This window comes from Tribolium madens, unplaced genomic scaffold, assembly GCF_015345945.1.
Source record: "Tribolium madens isolate multiple individuals breed KSU strain unplaced genomic scaffold, Tmad_KSU_1.1 Scaffold_20;HRSCAF=117;Tcas5.2_LG4, whole genome shotgun sequence".
Classification (NCBI taxonomy): domain Eukaryota; kingdom Metazoa; phylum Arthropoda; class Insecta; order Coleoptera; family Tenebrionidae; genus Tribolium; species Tribolium madens.
In genome coordinates, this window is record NW_025400985.1 from 8,645,380 (window position 1) to 8,664,532 (window position 19,153).

Consider the following 19,153-nt stretch of genomic DNA (forward strand, 5'->3'; position numbering starts at 1 on the left):
AATTAAAAAAAAATAGTATAAAGCGCTTGTTGCAGAACTTTCTTCAAGCACTATTTGTTTCTCAACTCGCCGCTACGCGGCTCGTTTCGGAATTTCGGATTTGTGCTAGACCGCCTTCTGCAACTTGTACTTTAATATACTATTTTTTTAATATTGGGAAAACCTATTAAAAACGCATTCTTTGTAGGGGTAAAATCAAGTTAATTGAAAAAACGATTTTTTATTGAATTCATTTTCATGAGTATATTACTGACGCTTTTTTGACCACATACAAAAGAAGTGAGAAATTTTAAACGTTTTAAAAAGTAGATCTTTGGAAAATTTGTCACTTTTCCACATTACTATTAAATTAAAGCCCCAGAAGCTTCAACACAAGCCACGTAAATGGGTGTAAAAAATAAACTTCTTTACACTTAGGGAGCATTTCTGCCATAAATCTTAATGCCTGTCATGTAGTACTAAATTATTTAAGATGAATTTTTGTTGAATGGTTCTTCAAACGCAAGAATTCACGATTTATGTGTCAAAGTTAACAGTGGAACAGTTTATTAGATGACTCCACGGCTTAGTTGACACTGCAGATGCAGGTAATAAATCTCGGCAAAATGTGGAAAAACGCTGTGTTTCCGTTCAAGAGTCAAGATGTTTTAGTGAAAAATTATTTAAATCAGAACTTTTAGTTTCAAGAATTCAGGTCAAATGACGCGTTTATTTTTAGGGAATTATTAATTAAAATTTCCAAGTTTTATAAAGTAAGCAAACCCAGTGAATAGCAACACAACAGCTCGAATGCATATTAATTTGTCGATCGTTGCTTTACCCGGAATTTATTCTTTAGGAGTTTAATAATGAAAGAAGGAAGCTCCGTGTTTGACAAACTGGTCGTCTGGAAAAGTGCTCTTAAGTTCATTTGTAGTGTTTGCCAATTGGCAAAAGCGGATTAGACTAAACGGCGTTGATCAGAAAGAAGCCGGCGAAATCTGGTTAAGTTTCTCCGGTTCTCAGGAGAGAGCAAGAATAACCCGGAGTGCAGTGTTAAACTAACGTCATCGTAACGAGTGCTACGTTGCGAGTCAGACTTCAAAGAAAGCATCCCTTTTTAAAGGAAATAGACTTTTTCAATCAATAAGCGATGCCATCAAAACGAACTGTATTATACTCCCTATTCGATAAAATACAGTCGATTCGCTATACACTCGGAAAATTTACAAGATAACCAGTCGATTCCGGCCCTAAGTAAAATCACGTGTAAATAATTGCATTGCCCCGATAAAAATAAAACGTCTCGGAGGTACTCGTTCACAAATATTTGCTGAAAATTGTACGACGCCGGCCTGTTTTACCGCGACCTACAAGAATATCGCACTACATTACCCCCCAACAAAGAGCTCAAAGCGTGTCTTAAACACGGACCAACACCCTTGTTATGCTTACGTCCATTTCAATTTTGGCTAAAATAAAACTGAAATAACTTTATTCTATTAATTTTGCTAATGGCAAATTCATGCAATGTTTTGTTGAATTATGAAAACGATTTACTTCCAGAAATGTTCACTTCTATTTCGTGCTCTAAAATAGCTACGCCATAAAAATTCTACACGGTTCGCTAGGTGTGGTTCAGAATCACCATACTTCGTTGTCGGGAATGAGGACGCGCTGAGACTTAAAATTCACTCGAAAATCTCCACTTATGATGGGAATCTTTGCAAACTTTAAATTAAATTATAAACATAATAATTGATAAGGTAATAAGTTTCCACCTGCGAAAAATTTGCAAGTTTTCAACAGAATTATTAAAATCTTTTCGTGTCCTTTCTAATTAAAATAAAAAAAAAACATTTTTTGGTCCAAAAAATAGTAAATTACATTCTAGATACAGCAACATGTGGATAATTCTGGGTTCAAGAACTCCCGCTTTAAATTATTTGCTATTGTGTCGAAGCAAACTTTTGTTTAAGATACTTCATTTTGAAGCTCCGGTGTAATAAAGTTTTCGAGTTTATAAACTTGTAATAAGAACTAACTCTAATTTTATATAATTACTATTCCTAATGTTCGCTTAAGGTGTTCAACAAAAATAAAGATGTTAAAAACTTGAAAGCAGTTTTGTTCTACATACTTCAAAACTCAATTTTAAGTTTAAATAAAAATATTTTGAGTTTAAATTGAACATTCTGCTGTGAAACATTGAACGAGAAATGTCAAGATAAAAGCACCACATCACATGCAGATAATCATTACGTAAGATTAATCGCTTTCGTACTGGACATTTTATTGCAAAGCTACTACAAAGTGCACTTTTTGTTGTCCATAAGACGAGAATTTTGCTGCGGACAATAAGAAGTCTCCCTCGTCTCATGTCGCACCGAAAAGCACGATTGTAACTTGATGAAGCTAAGGGAGTAGACTTTTGTATGAAAAATGGAGTTAGAAAAAGAGCATTTTAACGGGAAATGTATTTTAAATCTGAGGAGTTTCGAGTGCACTTTACTTGAAAAGCGAATAACTAATTTGATTCCGTTTCTTTTGCAGATTAACTTATTAATAAAACACCCACTGGAAATTCCAAAAAACAATTGTTTTAGGAAATATAAACTGAGAACTTTTCTCCGGAAAAGTTTTTATGGGCTATTGCGACCCAAACTTTGTTATACTTTTTGCAAAGTTAGTTATATTAATGCACTTCGCTTCTACAGGTGCGTAGTTATCAAACGCTGCTATTGTCGTCGTTGCATTTTATGATAACAATCTACATAAAAACCGTAACAGATTGCCACTTACTTAATTGACATTCAACTTTCCCACAGGTATTATAACTATAATTAACCTGACGAAGATCAAATAAAGTCATCAGCGAAAATGCAAAATTAACACCCAAATAATTTAATAAGTTTAAACTCGCGCTCTGCAGTTGAATTTAATCAAATTCACACGAGATGCAATCCTAATTAAGAAAGTCGTGATTGCAGACACAGTGAAAGAAAACAAAATAATAATCGGTTTCTGTTTACTTTCCTGAAAAGTTTCCACGATTGATCAATTAATGCATGAAAACAAATCGGGAGAGTTCTAATGATTAAAGGGGATGTTTACTGAGACTTTAGAGCTTTTATTACGGATGCTATATTTTACAAGACATCTACGGTATCGAAAAACAATTTGTTGACCTGGTAGTTTAGCAGATCTCTGCATTATTTATGTCCATTATTGTCGAAAATTTGATTTGGCGTCGTGTACGTCAGATCGCATATATGCCCTAACGTGACGTTGATTTTTCAGGTCCGGGTTACTGGGGTCTTATGAACCCCCAGTGGAATATGTGTTCGAAGGGAAGAAGACAGTCTCCCATCAACGTGGAGCCGGAGAAATTACTGTTCGACCCTCACTTGCAACGCATCCACTTGGACAAACACAAAGTGAGCAATAGAAAAATTCGCAGAGACTGTAAGCTAATGCTTCTCGAAGAGTAAATTTGCTAAATGACTGATTGTTTTTTCGGGTCGTCTTTTTGTTATTCCTTGGGGCTTTGAATAGCAATGTCAGTAAACGTATAGCAAAAACAAGATGTGATTTAAACTGTATATAATGGTTTTGATCATTAGTGGCGTCCCGCTACGCATACCCTCTGATTGAATGATAGATGACCCTAGTCTGGGGCGCTTTTATCGTAGCTCTTTTTGTCGACGAGCGTCTCCTTCGTTCGATTTCCACAAGATTCAATTAAATCAAATGAAATTTTTGATAGGTAAGCGGCATGCTGCACAACACGGGACAATCGCTAGTCTTCAAAGTCGACAAAGACACCAAACAGCACGTGAATATATCGGGAGGACCGCTGGCCTACAGATACCAGTTCGAAGAGATTTATATACATTACGGAGTGGAAAATCAAAAAGGATCAGAACACCACATTCACGGATATTCGTTTCCGGCGGAGGTAAGCACTCTTTAAATTATTACACCCTAATCGATTCCACTTACAATAAAACAAACGCAACTTTGTCCCTTGGAATATTCCCATCCATAATGGGATTCGAATTAGCCGATAGCGTGTGGCATTTAATTAGAAATTAATGTATTTGTAGCTTAACCGGTTAGAAATAATAAATCGGCCAAGTTTGCGTAATATGCTAAAAAACATTTTAACTCGGTGTTCTGACGGGCTTTACGATCAAGTGGATTAACGCTGAATCCATACTAATAAAACCAATAAACCAAACGAGACCAAATAACGCCGAATGACTCAAACGTGAAAATTATACCAAATGACCGGGATTCTAACGACAATGCATGATCCCATATCATTTTAAGTATTCATCAAAATTTTCAGGAGTCTTTTAACCCCCTGGGCAATTTATTAATAGTTATATTTACATAACACACAGGTATAACTTTACAGTGTGAAGTTCTAATATGCACGAAGCAAAGCTGAGTGCTTTAATAAAACTCAACGCTGAAAAACTATACCTAAGGCGCGATTAATGTACAAAACTTTTTGGCCAACGACAGTACTTCGATTTATTTATATTTCGATTTGTCAATACCCAATAGATATGACTACAGCTATTTTATACTAATACAGTAAATGTAAACATGAGGGGTCTATGCGTTTACTATTTTCACTACAATCAGAATTCTGCCAAGAAAAATAAACTGTGTTCATTTCTGAATACTGAGTAGATAAATGAAATAATGTCTTTTTTTTCTTACAATTTTCGTGTTATTTTACCGCATGGCGTGCGAAAAACTTTACAGATACCTTGTACAAATTGAATGTCTTGATTTGCATTTGCTTTCAGCATTTAAGTGCGGCATTGCAGAAAAAAATATTTGAATGCAACAGATGATATATTGCCAACTAAATTGATAAGGGCAAAACCTGTTTCAATCTAAAGAAAACGTTTCGAGACAGAGTATGTATTTAATATGTACATTGTGACAAATCATTGAATAACAAACATTTTTAAAAAAGAACAAGATTAAAGTGAGAAAAGGATAGGTATAGGACCAAATCAGTTATTTTACTTGTGTGATATAGATACAGTTTGTTGTGAACTTTTGAATGAAGAGTATTAGTCTAGAAGCTAAAGAATTTTGTTGGTGCTAATGATCTTAGTCATCAAAAATCGGTGGCTTTCAACTATATTAATTTCTACAAATTATTCACTCTCTTCTACTTCTTAAGTGTCATTATTTATGCAAAGATATTGTAAACGACAGACACACAGAACATTTTTTTGGTGTTTACTCATCAAAAATTCATATTTTGTTTACAAAACAGCCTTTATCTGAAATAAAAGTAACGCATATCATACCTACAATATCAAAATAACAGGCATATGATTTTATCAAAAAATGGTATTTTAAAAACAAATTTGTAAAAAGACAAAACACATCAAGAACTGCGTCTCCGGCGTTTGATATTCAATCGCTTTTGCGTCAACAAATCGAAAAGACAAAAAATTGTTAAATGTAAATAAAAAATAAAGCTGCATTTTGCTGAAAATGGATGTACATTGGAAACGTTAAATTATTGAATGAATAATTTTAAAATTGTTTTGACGTTTCACAAATATTGATCGATATGTTCTCTGCTAAAAACGTTTTGCCATTACTTTTGTGTGGTCACATTAAACCGAATAAAATGTAACAAACTCTATCAAAAAAATTGTGGTTTTATGAGTTTTTGCCCTTAAAATATGGTACTACAAAGAATTATTGCTTATTGTGCCATGGAATCAAAAAATACTATTTATAAAACATTCAAACTTAAACGGTGTTTAAGAACGCGCATTTAGCTGTCAATATCAATCATTGTGAAGTGAATTCAGCTTTTCGTATTATATCGAATTCTTTCATTCATTTGGTTCAAATATTTACGCCCAATCATCAATTTTCTTTTCTCTTTATCTGATCTAAATGTCCAAAGAAAGTATTGTCAAGTTCAGTTGCGAAATATGTTCTCTGTTGACACTAATTCGCGCAGGTATCAACAACAAACACTGATTACCTTTTGATAGTGGATTCGAGTAGAATAGAATGGTATGAGCGAGAAAGATTTATATTGGAATTGAAATTTTCAAAGTGGTTTGCTGTTGGATGGATAGATGCGTAGGTATAGTATAATTCCGACGTCAAACGGCTCCTTGAAAAATATAAATTCTCCTCGTACGCGTTACTAGAACATTTCACCTGGCCGAAACACTACATCAAACTGTCTAGAAACTCTGATGTCTTGCTTAACATTCCGAGCACGCTGAAGAAATAACGTTTCGATTTTATATCAAGACTTCTTCTTGCTAATACAGTTTCAAAAGTTAGATAGATTTAAAATTTTGCTTTACCGAGCATTACTTTCTGTTATTAGGACGTCCTCAGGCGCATAATCGCATACAAAGCAACCAATTTCACAAATACGTCTTCCTGTGCCCAAATTGGAACGATCGATGCAACGACGCTCAATTGACAAGACAAAACAATGTGATAATGTTCTGCAACGTTGTTAAAAAATTCCAAGATAATTGAGCAGTTTTCAAAGTTGCGACAAACAGCTCGTTAGAGAAAGCCGAGCTGTTTTCTTTCGCCAACTCGTGTGAAAGGAAAACGTTATGTTACGCTCTACAATTATTAGAAATACGTTTATTTTTTTGATTTGTTTTGCTCTTGCAATACTGCAACAAAGAAGAGCAAAACTCCCACCTCGCAACAGGTTACGCTACATCATAGCAATTTTTGAGCCTTCAAAAGTTAATAAATTATAAACAAAATGTTTCAAGTCAATCAACAGACAACTAAACCTGACTGTGTTTAGCAGAAATTTGTAATTTAATTTGGTTAACAAGTCACCGGTCACTAGCAGATAATTTAGCTTGTTTCCTATAATTGCTATTTAATAAACTAAGCTAAATTACAACCTAAATATACAAACAGACTTAATATGGCGTTAAAGAAATTTGTAATGTACTACAATAAATCAATAAATAACTCCATAGCTTACCATGTGAAAATACATTCTAAAATTATCACTACCTTTATGTATAATATTTTTGGTTACTGCCATTTGTTAAGATTTACAAGCGGATCAGACTTTGAAAAAATACCCATTGTATATATTCAGAAATTCAGATTCGTTTTTTTTATTATTATTCTGTTCACTTTGAAGCATCTATCCTCTTACGATTTTACGTAGTTCTAACATCATAATTAACTGTTGTTTTACGCTGTAACGCAACGACAATTTCCCGATATATTGGAGAAGTACTTGATTTGTTTGCGCCGTAATATATCCTCTTGTTGGAGAGAGTCTCAAAGACTGAACCCTATTTCCAACATCTTGTCTGTAATATTGTTATCGAGAAATTAGGGAAACTTTAGAGGTAAGGGTAGTTGGAATAAATCAAATTTTGTTGGAATGCAAAGTTTTCCAGGCCTAATAATTTTAGATGCATCCATATTGAGGAATTTAAGATTGTTTATTTGCGTTGGGCGTACTTATTTAACGAAGTGAATTGTCTATTTTTTGTAAACAGTGAATCGGATGTTCTTTGAAAAGGGGGCCACAAAAGAAAAGATTCGAGACTAGAATTTCCCATTAGCAAACTTGAATAGGGTTGCAACAATGCTTCCTGGCGGAGCTTACATTACGTCGGGTAATGATTGTTATTGTTGTTAATAAAATATCTAAGTAACGGGCCTTAAAAATTCAAATTTATCAATAGGAACTTCAGATCAGGGCAGTTAGTGAAGATATTAGCGAGTTGTTCTAAAGCAAGCTTTGTAGTATTTATGTTCCAAAGCACATCGTAACTCTGCGTGTTAAAGAAGATGTACGGGGTCAAACTCTCTGTATTTCACTTAATTATAGCGATCCACATGCTTAAAACTCTTTTATGACTTTCGCCATGTATACGGATTACTTTTATTATGAAAATGAGCATCTCAACTTTGGCACGGGAGAATAATAAAACACAGCTAGCGACGAATTTAAGAGAAAATTATCGCCTTTTCCGGAACCCAACTGTTCTGTATTGAACGGAAAAATCTTATACGTGCCCTAAGCATACATCCATCTTCCCGAGTCATCCGGATTCGAATACGACTTATTGAATTTCTTGAAAAGTCAGCGTGATGGACTGGGATATGTATCTATTCTGTGTTATTACTTTATTCCCATCGATTTAGTTTTTTCTTTTATATTCGAGTACGATAGTATACATATTCTATTCGAATACACAACCCCTAGACATTCAAACAACTGCTCATAAATATTAAGAAAAGATCGCTTCACAATATTTTATTACGATGCTTTCAAGCCAATTACATGAAAAGCCTTACCACTTTCTAAATGTTTATTCTATTTATATTTTTCAGATCCAACTCTATGGGTTCAATAAGCAACTCTATCACAATATGTCCGAAGCACAACACAAGTCTCAGGGCATTGTGGGCATATCGTTAATGGTGCAGGTAAATACTCTAATTTTTTGGAAAAAAATGCTTTTACAATCAAGTCAAAATAATTTGAAATCTTGTTGAAAACATGTATATGCTTTCATTATTTCAGACTAGCTTTAATAAAAAGAGATCCTTCAAAACAAACAAAAAATTGTCGGGAAAAAGTGATTCATATCGAAATGTCTGTATTATAAAAGATATTTTCTACGAAATTCATGGTTTCTCGCGTGATTCGCAAAAAGAGGAAGCAGTCTTTGATCTTTGGTTGATAAAGAGCAAAACTAACAATTATAATTCCCACTTACAAAGTGATTTATTACTGGTGTTTGATCGCGTTTCTGAGAGTGATGACAGTTTTTATCAGTTGGGAAATCTACAAAGACAAACATTATTGGAAAAAATTTCTTGTTTCTTTTGGAGGCAATTAGTGTAATAGTGAATATTTTTCAAACGTCTCAAAATAAAGAATAGAGTTGTTTGCCAGCAGAGATAAGCTTTGTATTAGACTATTTCTACTTAAAATATTAAAAGTTGGTTTGTATATACAGGGATGTTCCGTCTAAACCCCACATTAGAAGTATTGGGAGTTCGAAAAATCGTATTTATTTGAAAATTGGTACATAGCCATAAACCATTAAGTTCTCATAAATGAAAATATTTTCAAGTTGGCGGCACTTCCGGTTATACTGAAGGTCGGTCTCAACTTTCTAATTTTAAATGGAAAGCTATATTTTTTACTGCGTTTTTGGATTAATCGGGTTATTTTAAAAGAGCTTTCATCAGCTTTTCCTATACCTAAATTTAGCCGTTTTTGAAATATTTGGAGTTTTTCAAAAATTTTTGGATCTGCACCTTCCACTTTAAAAATCGGTAACACTGCTATTTTTTAAAATTTTGAATTCGTTTTTTTTGCGTTTGAAAGAGAAAGTTTAGATCTTTCTGTGTTTACAAATTAAAAAAAAACATAAAATTTTAAGGTTACTTTTGTAATAATTCAAATACCCATAACTCAATTTTTCCAAATGAAATACCCCAATTTTTATTTTACTAAATGGAAGAGAATTTAATTCTGCATCGATCTGTATTAACATTCCCTATACCAAAATTTAATAATTTTTAAGTTATGGTGACTTTTTGTTAAGACTGCCGAAAATCTATTACTAGCCATATCCGTTTTCGTGTAGGTTGCTATGGAAATCAAAAATGTCAAAACTGTTTCTCAATAAACGTCGACAGTGACTTATTATTTGACAAATAGTGACAAAATATGGAGAATCAAAGCTACTCAAACTTAGATTTAATTAATTTATTTTGTATTTATGGAGAGTGTAACAAAATTATGATGTTGTTCATTAAACAAAAATAAATTTTTCTCACTTGTTAGCTTTAAATAATGATTGCATGGTAGAACCTATCAATAATAATTAAGTTTGCATAACTTTGATTCTCCATATTTTGGCACTATTTGTCAAATAGTAATTTACTGTTGACGTTTGTTTAGAGAAAATTTTGACATTTTTGATTTCCATAGTTCTGTAGTCTTAAAAAAAGTCCATAACTTGAAAACTATTAAATTTAGGTATAGGGAATGTTAATACAGATCAATGCACAATTAAATTCTCTTCTATCTAGTAAAATAAAAATTAGGGTATTACATTTGAAAAAATTGAGTTATGAGTATTTGAATTATTACAAAAGTAACCTTCAAATTTTGTGATATGTTATTTTTTTTCAAAATTTGAAAACACCATAAAAATGATCTAAGCTTTCTCTTTCAAACGCCAAAAAAACGAATTCAAAATCTTAAAAAATGGTAGAGTTACCGATTTTTAAAGTGGAAGGTACAGATCCAAATTTTTTTGAAAAACTCCAAATATTTAAAAAACGGATAAATTTAGGTATAGGGAAATCTGATAAAAACTCCCTTAAAATAACCCGATTAATCCAAAACCGCAGTAAAAAATCAACCTTTTCATTTAAAATAAGAAAGTTGAGACCGAATTCCGGTATAACCGACAGTGCCGCCATCTTGAAAATATTTTCATTTAGGAGGACTTAATGCATTATGGATATGTACCAATTTTCAAATAAATACGATTATTCCAACTCTCAATACTTCTAATGTGGGGTTTAGACGGAACACCTGTATAAAACACCGTCGGTGAAGACGTATCCATATGAGAGCCTCCTGCCGGCTTCTAAAATTTACAGTTTTTATTTTTGTTACATCGGACTGTCCCACTAAAATGAGCTATAAATATTTATAAAGCAATCCATATCCTATTGCGAAATTCTTTGCTGCAGGCTCCGGTATTTTAAAATATGACGAGCCATCCTGTGACATAGTGAAACAATTCAAACGTTACCTTTTTCCAATTAGTGTCCCTGTTATTTGGTTGTTCTTCGTATTTATGGTCGAGTCGGCCCCAATTCGAAATTCCTTTCATTTAATATCAAGTGTTGCGGTTGAAATTCCGTCACATTATGCAAGCGGCGGTTATTATCATTTAGCACGTCAATAACTGTGCCGTCAGTAAAAATAGGGTCTCGTTTAAATACAAACAAGACGTTCATTGAGATTAGGCGGCCGTACCGTCTCGAATTCTTTGAGGTCTCATGTATATTTAATCCTTTCCAGTGAATGGTCCGGTATTAAAAGAGAATTAACAATTTTAACGGACGGACACGGTTAAGAGAACGGGAAGTAATGTCGGAGTAGATTAGCATATTGTGAATGTAGTACAGCTCATTCGGAGCTTCTGGATGGGTTTTACAACGTCCGCCGGTCATGCGGAAGATATCGCTGGGGTATATTTCAAGTGGGGCGATATGACCACTGCTCTGACCCTTGTTGGTATGCAAAACGCTGCGCATTGCACTTTTCATACCGACAAACTGGAATGCATCGACCGGCGTGCGTTTTTCACATTCTCAAAAGCTGCACCGGTGATAAAAGTTCCAGCAAATGTCCCATCATCACGGCGCAAATGGTACTATAAATATGTCACCGCTCTCATCGCAAAATAAACGGTCAAGGAAAATTATTCACACACAAAGACTTCAAAACTAGGGCTGGTGTTTACATTATTGTGGAAACGGCGAGATTTAGTGCCAATATTCAATTTCATTAACTAATAAATCATTTACGACTAACCAGACTAGGGCACATAAAATTTACAACCGCATTCCGCAAGTTATTTCTTTCCTAATTGTTGATTAATTCTTTATTAAATAACAAATCCAAGTATAAAAGAGTTAATTCAATTCAAATGTGTAGCGTTCAATTTGGAAAACACATAGCGACTGTTGGGTTAACGCTTAATTTTTAACGCCACTCCGGTTAGTTGTGTAAATTTAACGCGGCAGTTTTTCAAACAAACAATTTGGGCTATTTTTCAATCATTGAGTAATAATAAAATAATGAATTTTCGAAGTACGAGTAGTTTTTTCTTTAAATTGCACTGTTATTTATTCTCACAGATTAACGCAGTGGATGTAAACAACTACATCAAAGGGGTAGAACGCGTTCAACCATAATACTTGGATAAACTACATAAAAATGTAATGCATTTGCAAAGCAAGTATCTGGCGGAGTCTGCCAAGATATTAAATTATGTAAAATCTATTTTTAGCAAGAAAACAAAACTTTTAGTTATTCAAAACAGTAAGTGTACCTTGGTTTAATTATTAACACAAAAAGTGATATATTTAATTTTTATTGGTAGCACTTTTATTATATGAGTAGAACAAAATAGAAAAACAATTATAAGGTTTAAGTTCTTAAGCTTAGGTTCTTAAGTGTTCATATATTTTTTTTACAATAAAAAATAAAATCACGCTAAAAGTTCAAATGAGTATGAATATACATAAATAGTTTAATAGTTAAACTATTAACTATTATTATTAACTATTTTAATAGTTTAAACTATTTATTATTATAATTATTATATTTATTACATTCATACATGTCTTATCAGTTAACATCGCTAAAATTTCATTATAATTATTAATTGTATTAAAATTTTAGAGATGTTAACTGATAAGTGATAAGACATTTATAGAGAATTAAGAATTAAGAATGACTATTGTCGCTTAATTTTTTGCCCAAAAAAGTTTATCCGCAGACAAAAAAAATCACGCGGGGTAAAAAACACTGTTTTTTTTGCCTAAGCTTTTTCACTTTTGCTTGACATTTACTATGACATTTACAATGTCTCTTCCGCTGCTTCAGCATTTTCAGGAGAGGAATGTACAGTGTAGATTATTTACTAGTTAAATAAATCAACACTTTCCAAAATCTCTACACAAATTCCGAAACTAACGCGTGACGTTTGTTATGATTTCATTGCAAAGCGTCCTGATTATTTTGGTCATTTAGTTGATAATTATTGTGTTGCTCTTTTCTTTCCATCTGAATCGTTTGCGGATAACAAGGTTTATGTTATTTGGAATAAAATAAATAAAATATCACTTTTACTCCTAATAACATAATATACTATTTTTGTACCTTCAAAAATAATGTAATTACCACGATTCAAATTAAACTATCTTTAGAAATAAGGCTGACTTCCCAATAATAACCTACAAGTTTAAAACTATTGTCACTTTTGATTCGCTTTAATTTTATAATGAACTTATTTCTAGATGGGGTATCAATTCACTACACTGTCTTGTTTCTTCGATGTTTTGCTCACATTATTCTATGAAAACTTATTAGTTTTCTCTCAAGTGAGTTAGAAAGTCTCTCTAGTATTAATACGATAGATTCAAAAAAAAAAAAACAAAGTAAGAAATTACTTTTCACGTATTTCTTAGAACACTGTATTTACTGTATGTATTTATATACTTTATTTGTTCATTACTGATTGATAATAACTTCCCTACGAAGTGTATCATAAAGAGAATACTGCCTTAGGGCATAATAGGTTATAACACTTATAACTATTTGTTTTACATGATAGTGTTTACAATACTCATTTGATATTTTTGGATAAGTAAGACAAAGATCAAAAACCACGAACATTATTTGATGTCTATGTCCAATAGGCGACTTACAAAAGTCTTGGGTTATTAGAGACTAGAGAACTTGTAAACCTGTCGTCCTCGAAAATAATAACATTCTCATAATGCCCTTGGTAAAATACTTACATTTTGTATCAGGTGAATAAAAAGTATGATATCAAACGTTTTTTGCTTAAACTTTTATTTTATGGAAAAACTAATTGATGAATGATAAATTAATATACTTACAAATGTGATGTTTTATGAACAATAAATTTTTTTGAAATTTTCTTATGTATTTGAGTTCAACAAAATAGTAGATTATGTTATTAGAAGTAAAAGTGATTGTTTACGTGGCGAAGCTGAACGTTCATTCAAATGGATTCAGCTGAGCCACATAAACTCACTTTTACTCCAAATAACATATACTATTTTATCTGCAAACTGTTGAGATGGAGAGAAAAGAGCAACACACCAATAATCAAATAAATCACCTCAATAATCAGGACGCTTTGCAATAAAATCATAACAAACGTCACGCGTCAGTTTCGGAATTTGTGTTGAGATTTCGAAAGTGTTGATTGATTTAATTGGAGAATAACTGGTGTAGTTTATAGTGCAATATGTCGAATGCTGATAATCTACCTTGTACCTGTCCAAAAAATGCTGAAAAAGCAAAAGAGACAAGAAAGAGACAACAGTGGTAAATGTCAAAGTGTCAAGTAAAAGTGAAAACGCCTAGGCGTAAAAACAGTGTTTTTACTCCACGTCTGAAAAGTAAAACTTTTACCTGTGTCATTTAGTCATAAAAGTGGTCACTTTTGTGACGTTTGCGGATAAAAAATATTTTTTTATATGACAACCCACTATAAAACCATTTTTCTCGTAAAGGTTATGATCTAAGGATTACAAGTATCCACTTTATACTTAAATTAAAAAAGAGAAAGTTTTTACATAAATTGCAATTTTTTTTTAAATCTATCAAAAAATTTTGACATTTATTCTCTGACATTTGACATTTTTTATGTCTATTTAGTTTTATTGGTGATCTTGTATATGTTTTTTTATAATTATTTAGTATAGATACAAAAATTTTGCCAATAAAAACCACAATTAACATGAAACAGAGTTACAATTTAAGATACAGCTTCTTTCCTTTTCTAATAGCCTGTAGCAAATAAACTTAGAAAATTATTTTTCCAACAGAAATAAATAGAGTCAAAGTGCAAAATTTAAACTCTCACAACATCGAAATTTTCATAGATAGAATTTTTTTAACATTAATTTTTCCATGTTTCTGCTATCTTACCTTGGGATTTTTCTTGGCATGGCATTTTTCTCTGGGGCGCTAGTTCTGGCACACCTTGTATTATTATTTTATTTTTATTAAGTAAAATAGCGTTAAGCTAGACGTTGTCGTTACTATATATATTTGCCCTTATTTCTTGCAATGAATGCGTTATTATTTTTTATGCTTCTCCGATCCAATTTTAGTTTTAAATCAAGCTGAAAATAATTATTTCTCATACAACACCTATAATGCTGCTTTTGAATTGATTTGATGTATGTATTATATGTAATTAATTTATGTTTCGTTTCAAAGTGGCTTGGTGTGTTTGATCTTGATTGCGTAAAAGGATGCTGCATAAATAGTCAGTTGTCACTAACGCTATGTTCATGTCTTGCATCGATCGTTGCAACATTTTGCAGCGTTGAATTTTTTAATTAGGGCGAATGCGATCTATCAGAGATAACAAATAGCAACAAGGCACTTATGTTTTTAAATTAGCTTGGAGTATGTGATATGCAGTAGCGTGGCCGAGAGTTGAAAGAGCCAAGAGTGATTTTAGTCACGCCACAGATGGGCAAGGCTGCGGTGTTTGTGCGATGTTTGCTTTGTCTAAAAACGGTTTTTTATTTTTTCCAGATCGGCGACAGGTCCAATCCGGAATTCAGGATAATCACCAACGTTTTCAGCCACGTGATGTACAAAGGTGAGTTCCGCGAGGAGCCTAAAGTGAATATTGCTTGATTTATGGTTAATTAAAGAAGAGGTCAATCATTCCAGTCACGCCATATACAACCCCCGACTGTATTATTTATGACACGGCATTTAGATGAAGCCGCTCGCGTGTCACTCCGGTGTGTGGCACTTTTACCGTAATGAAACATATCTAAGACTAACAAGTTAAGGTGCGTGTGGAGATCTTACGTCGTCTATTAAAACTCCATTAGTTATTCCACTTCCGTTAAGAAGTCAACACGTGACACAAACAAGCGTCACCCAGAAACAATTATCAAAGTCGCCCTCGGGTTCATTTATCAAACGATGCTCTGTCACCACTACACTTCCGAGCATTAAACGATATCCATTTACAGACCCGAGTCTCTATAAACCGATATCATAATTAATAACAAACAATACGACAATTCATTTAACCTGCGGTGCTGTAAACAATACCAAGCGAATAGCACCCACACCGCAAGACTGCTACAGATAATAAATCACAAAGCCCGATACGCTTGTTTAAATTATTAATAACGGCCAACGCCACTCTGCAAGGTGTAGCGGTCATTTCTCAGACTGTTAATGTTGCAATAAATCTTTTATTACTTATTCCTTTTTTACTGTTTTGGAGCAATAATAAACTCTCAAATTAACTCTCTCCACCACCGACTACAGAAACATTTTCAAAGTACATTTTTTGGAATCTATTTTAAATAAATTTAGGATGAAATTAATCTTAAAACGTGAGTTGCAAACTTAAATATTTGCTTGTTATACAAGGTGTTTAAGCATGTTATTTAAGTAACTTTAAAGAACACTCAAATTTTACTACAAGGGTCGAATAAAAAGAATTGGAACAAATTTAAACTTAATAATTTTGAAAATACAGGGTATTTCACGAGTGATAATGAGCCTGACGGAATTGAAAATACAACCCACAATACATTTGCAAAGCTAACGTGGATATTTTAGATTTCGCATTTTTTGAAAAATCGATTATGAATCCACTATAGCTTTGCTTCCAATAATTTTATTTGTCAGAACCACGATCGTAAAATAGACAGGTCTGGAAACTCGTGTTTCAAAATTGAATTAAAAAATTTGGATCTCAGTAGGTTTTGAGGGCAACTATACCCGTGGTGCCTCTATCGGATACTACGTTAATTACTGCGTATTTATGAACGAAAAATGACGTCTCCGTGCATAAATAATGTCAAATATTAAATTAGCGCTTGTCATAATTTGTTAGGTTACTGTGGGCTTGTCAAAATTGTTAAAAAATGTGCAAGAAACAACTTAATAAGCGCCACATATAAAGTACAATATGTTTAATAAAAGTGGCAGCTAACTGCCGCTTCATTCATTTAGTCCTCGAGGAGGTTTTTGGTTTGGTTTTACACTTGATGATAGGAAACATCTTTTAACTTAGTAAGTAACTTTTATACATAAGTTATTTTTTAGTTATCCAATTCTAACTAATAATGTAGCGATCAAGGTTGGTGCAAAATGTACAATGTAGAAGGATTTTGTAAAGACAATCTTCCAAGATTTATAAAAATGGTGTTTTTTACTTGGTCAGAAACACGATGGTCGGGACCSACTTCGTGTYCAGCAAYATTTTTTGAATAATAAAGAAAACCACAGTRACAATAAAGACAATTTCAGGATCTATTTTTGTGGTGAGCGGGCACTTTGTAAACAGAGTAAAGAAATAAATATTTTTTTAAAAACTTGATTCATTTGTGGACTCATTTATCTATAGGACTTTAAGCCAAAATATTACTTTTTAGACTACAAATATGTCAAAACTCAAAACCCTAGTCGATTAAATGCTTCAATGTAAAATGTTTTAATGATTTCTCTCTAATTTTGTATCTTTTTTCTCAAAATGTAATTAACAGCTTCTGTCTTTTCTTTGCAGTACAGTATTTAGAGTTTCATTCCTTGCCCTTAGGTCCAATTTTTCTTTCACCCAAAAAAAAAACACAATTGTTTACTACTTCATTTAGTCGTTCAATGGAAAACAGCACAAATTCTGGGCATCTGCAGAAGTGTTTTTGTGTAAACAAGATATAAAAACCAAATATATTTACCTTTTTGATTGCCAAAAACATTGAACGACAAACTCAAAACCAAAAAATTTTTTTAATATTTAATTTAGATAAGAAATCAAGTTAAACAGAACGAAAGAAAACAAGATATTAACCAAGAAAACATGAAGTATAAATCAAAGAAAACCATCCTAAAACACCGAAAAACTGTGCACAAGCAGCTAAAATATTTAGAAAAGTTGGAAATAGAGAAAAATTTGCTTTTTAAATTTGTGGTTAGCTGCCAAAATGCTGTCAAACAGTGAATTAATAAAATCACCACGTGAAGGCGCCACGGGTATAGTTGCCCTCCATAACCACCTGCGATTCAGAAAAAATAATTCAATTTTCAAACGTATTTATGAATGGAGTTTCAAGACCTGTCTATTTTACGATCGTGGTCAGAACTGACATTAAATTTAGCAAAAAGTCAAAATACATTCGAACCATGAGAAAACAGATCTAATTCTCATTTATGGCGAATTTGGGAAATATGCTTCTGCCGTTGAGTCTTTGTAAAGACAATGTTTCCTAAATAGAAAAGTTTCAAAAAGGCTTGAATCACTAAAGTGTTTTCCAACGATGGAAAGACAAATAACCTTAAAAATTGTGTTTCCTGTCTTGTTAATTTCTTTGTGTCAGTCACGCCATAACTACCCTGTATATAGTTATTTACATTACAAATTTATTTTGTTGCATATTACCTACTCACACCAGAAAAAGCTCATGAGAAAAATTATTTTTTATTTTTAATTATTTTTGCTTTTATGCAACACTTTGCAACGCATTGACAAGTTTATTTAATATTTTTTGTGCAAACACGAAGCCCAATTGTGGTATTTTATGTCTTTTAATTAATTTAAATGTTTACATTTATGGTGGATGCGCCGGGATAGTAAATATAACTTCAATTTTTTCAATGATACGAACTTTTAAACAAGTTTGTAAAATATGAAATTTTCAATTTTTGCAATTATGTATTACGACGTTGTTTATATATGTTATAACACTTGAAGATTAAGCTTCTTTTATACCAACAGTCATTAACTTTGTAACTGTTGTTTACCTTCATCACAAGTTTCGTATCTCGTGCACTGACATTAAGGCGACTAAAGTAGTTTAGTTAGTTTTATAAAATACATTATTGTAAACCATTCCTCTTACTACAAGTTTTATGTAGCTTTATAAAAAGTAAGCACTTTTATTACACATACTCTTAAGTGCACAAAACAAGATTAAATCAAAAGCCAATTTTTGTGTATAAAGGCTAAATCTGGCAAACATTTTGAAACAGTGCAGTAATTTGAGAGCTCGCTTTTATGTTCCGACTAGTGTCATCGTTTTCATTCATATGCGAATAAAACGCTGAGAAATACCACTAGCAATCCAAACCGTAGCACATCATATCCGCCTGGCTAGATTGTTACGGATTGTTTAATAATACCCCATTTCGAAATCATAGGCAACACGAAGCATCAATCCGCTTGAAGTGGTTGAATTGCATATGTGGATATGTGCACAGAGCGCAAATTCAATAATGTAAATTAATGGAAACTTTGTAACTGGATCACTTACAAGGTTACACTTCAAGCTCGCATCA

The 19,153-nt window shown here is 32.6% G+C and overlaps 1 protein-coding gene across 2 annotated transcripts in view; it reads left to right on the plus strand.

Annotated features, from left to right (window-relative positions):
- LOC123005340 (carbonic anhydrase-related protein 10) overlaps positions 1–19,153 on the plus strand; it is an 84,369-nt gene that overhangs the window by 43,043 nt on the left and 22,173 nt on the right. For both annotated transcript variants that reach the window (XM_044399038.1, XM_044399036.1), the window contains exons 3-6: positions 3,280–3,416; positions 3,746–3,937; positions 8,371–8,466; positions 15,383–15,449. In XM_044399038.1, coding sequence (XP_044254973.1) covers positions 3,280–3,416; positions 3,746–3,937; positions 8,371–8,466; positions 15,383–15,449 — 492 coding nt within the window. The remainder of the gene's footprint in view (positions 1–3,279; positions 3,417–3,745; positions 3,938–8,370; positions 8,467–15,382; positions 15,450–19,153) is intronic.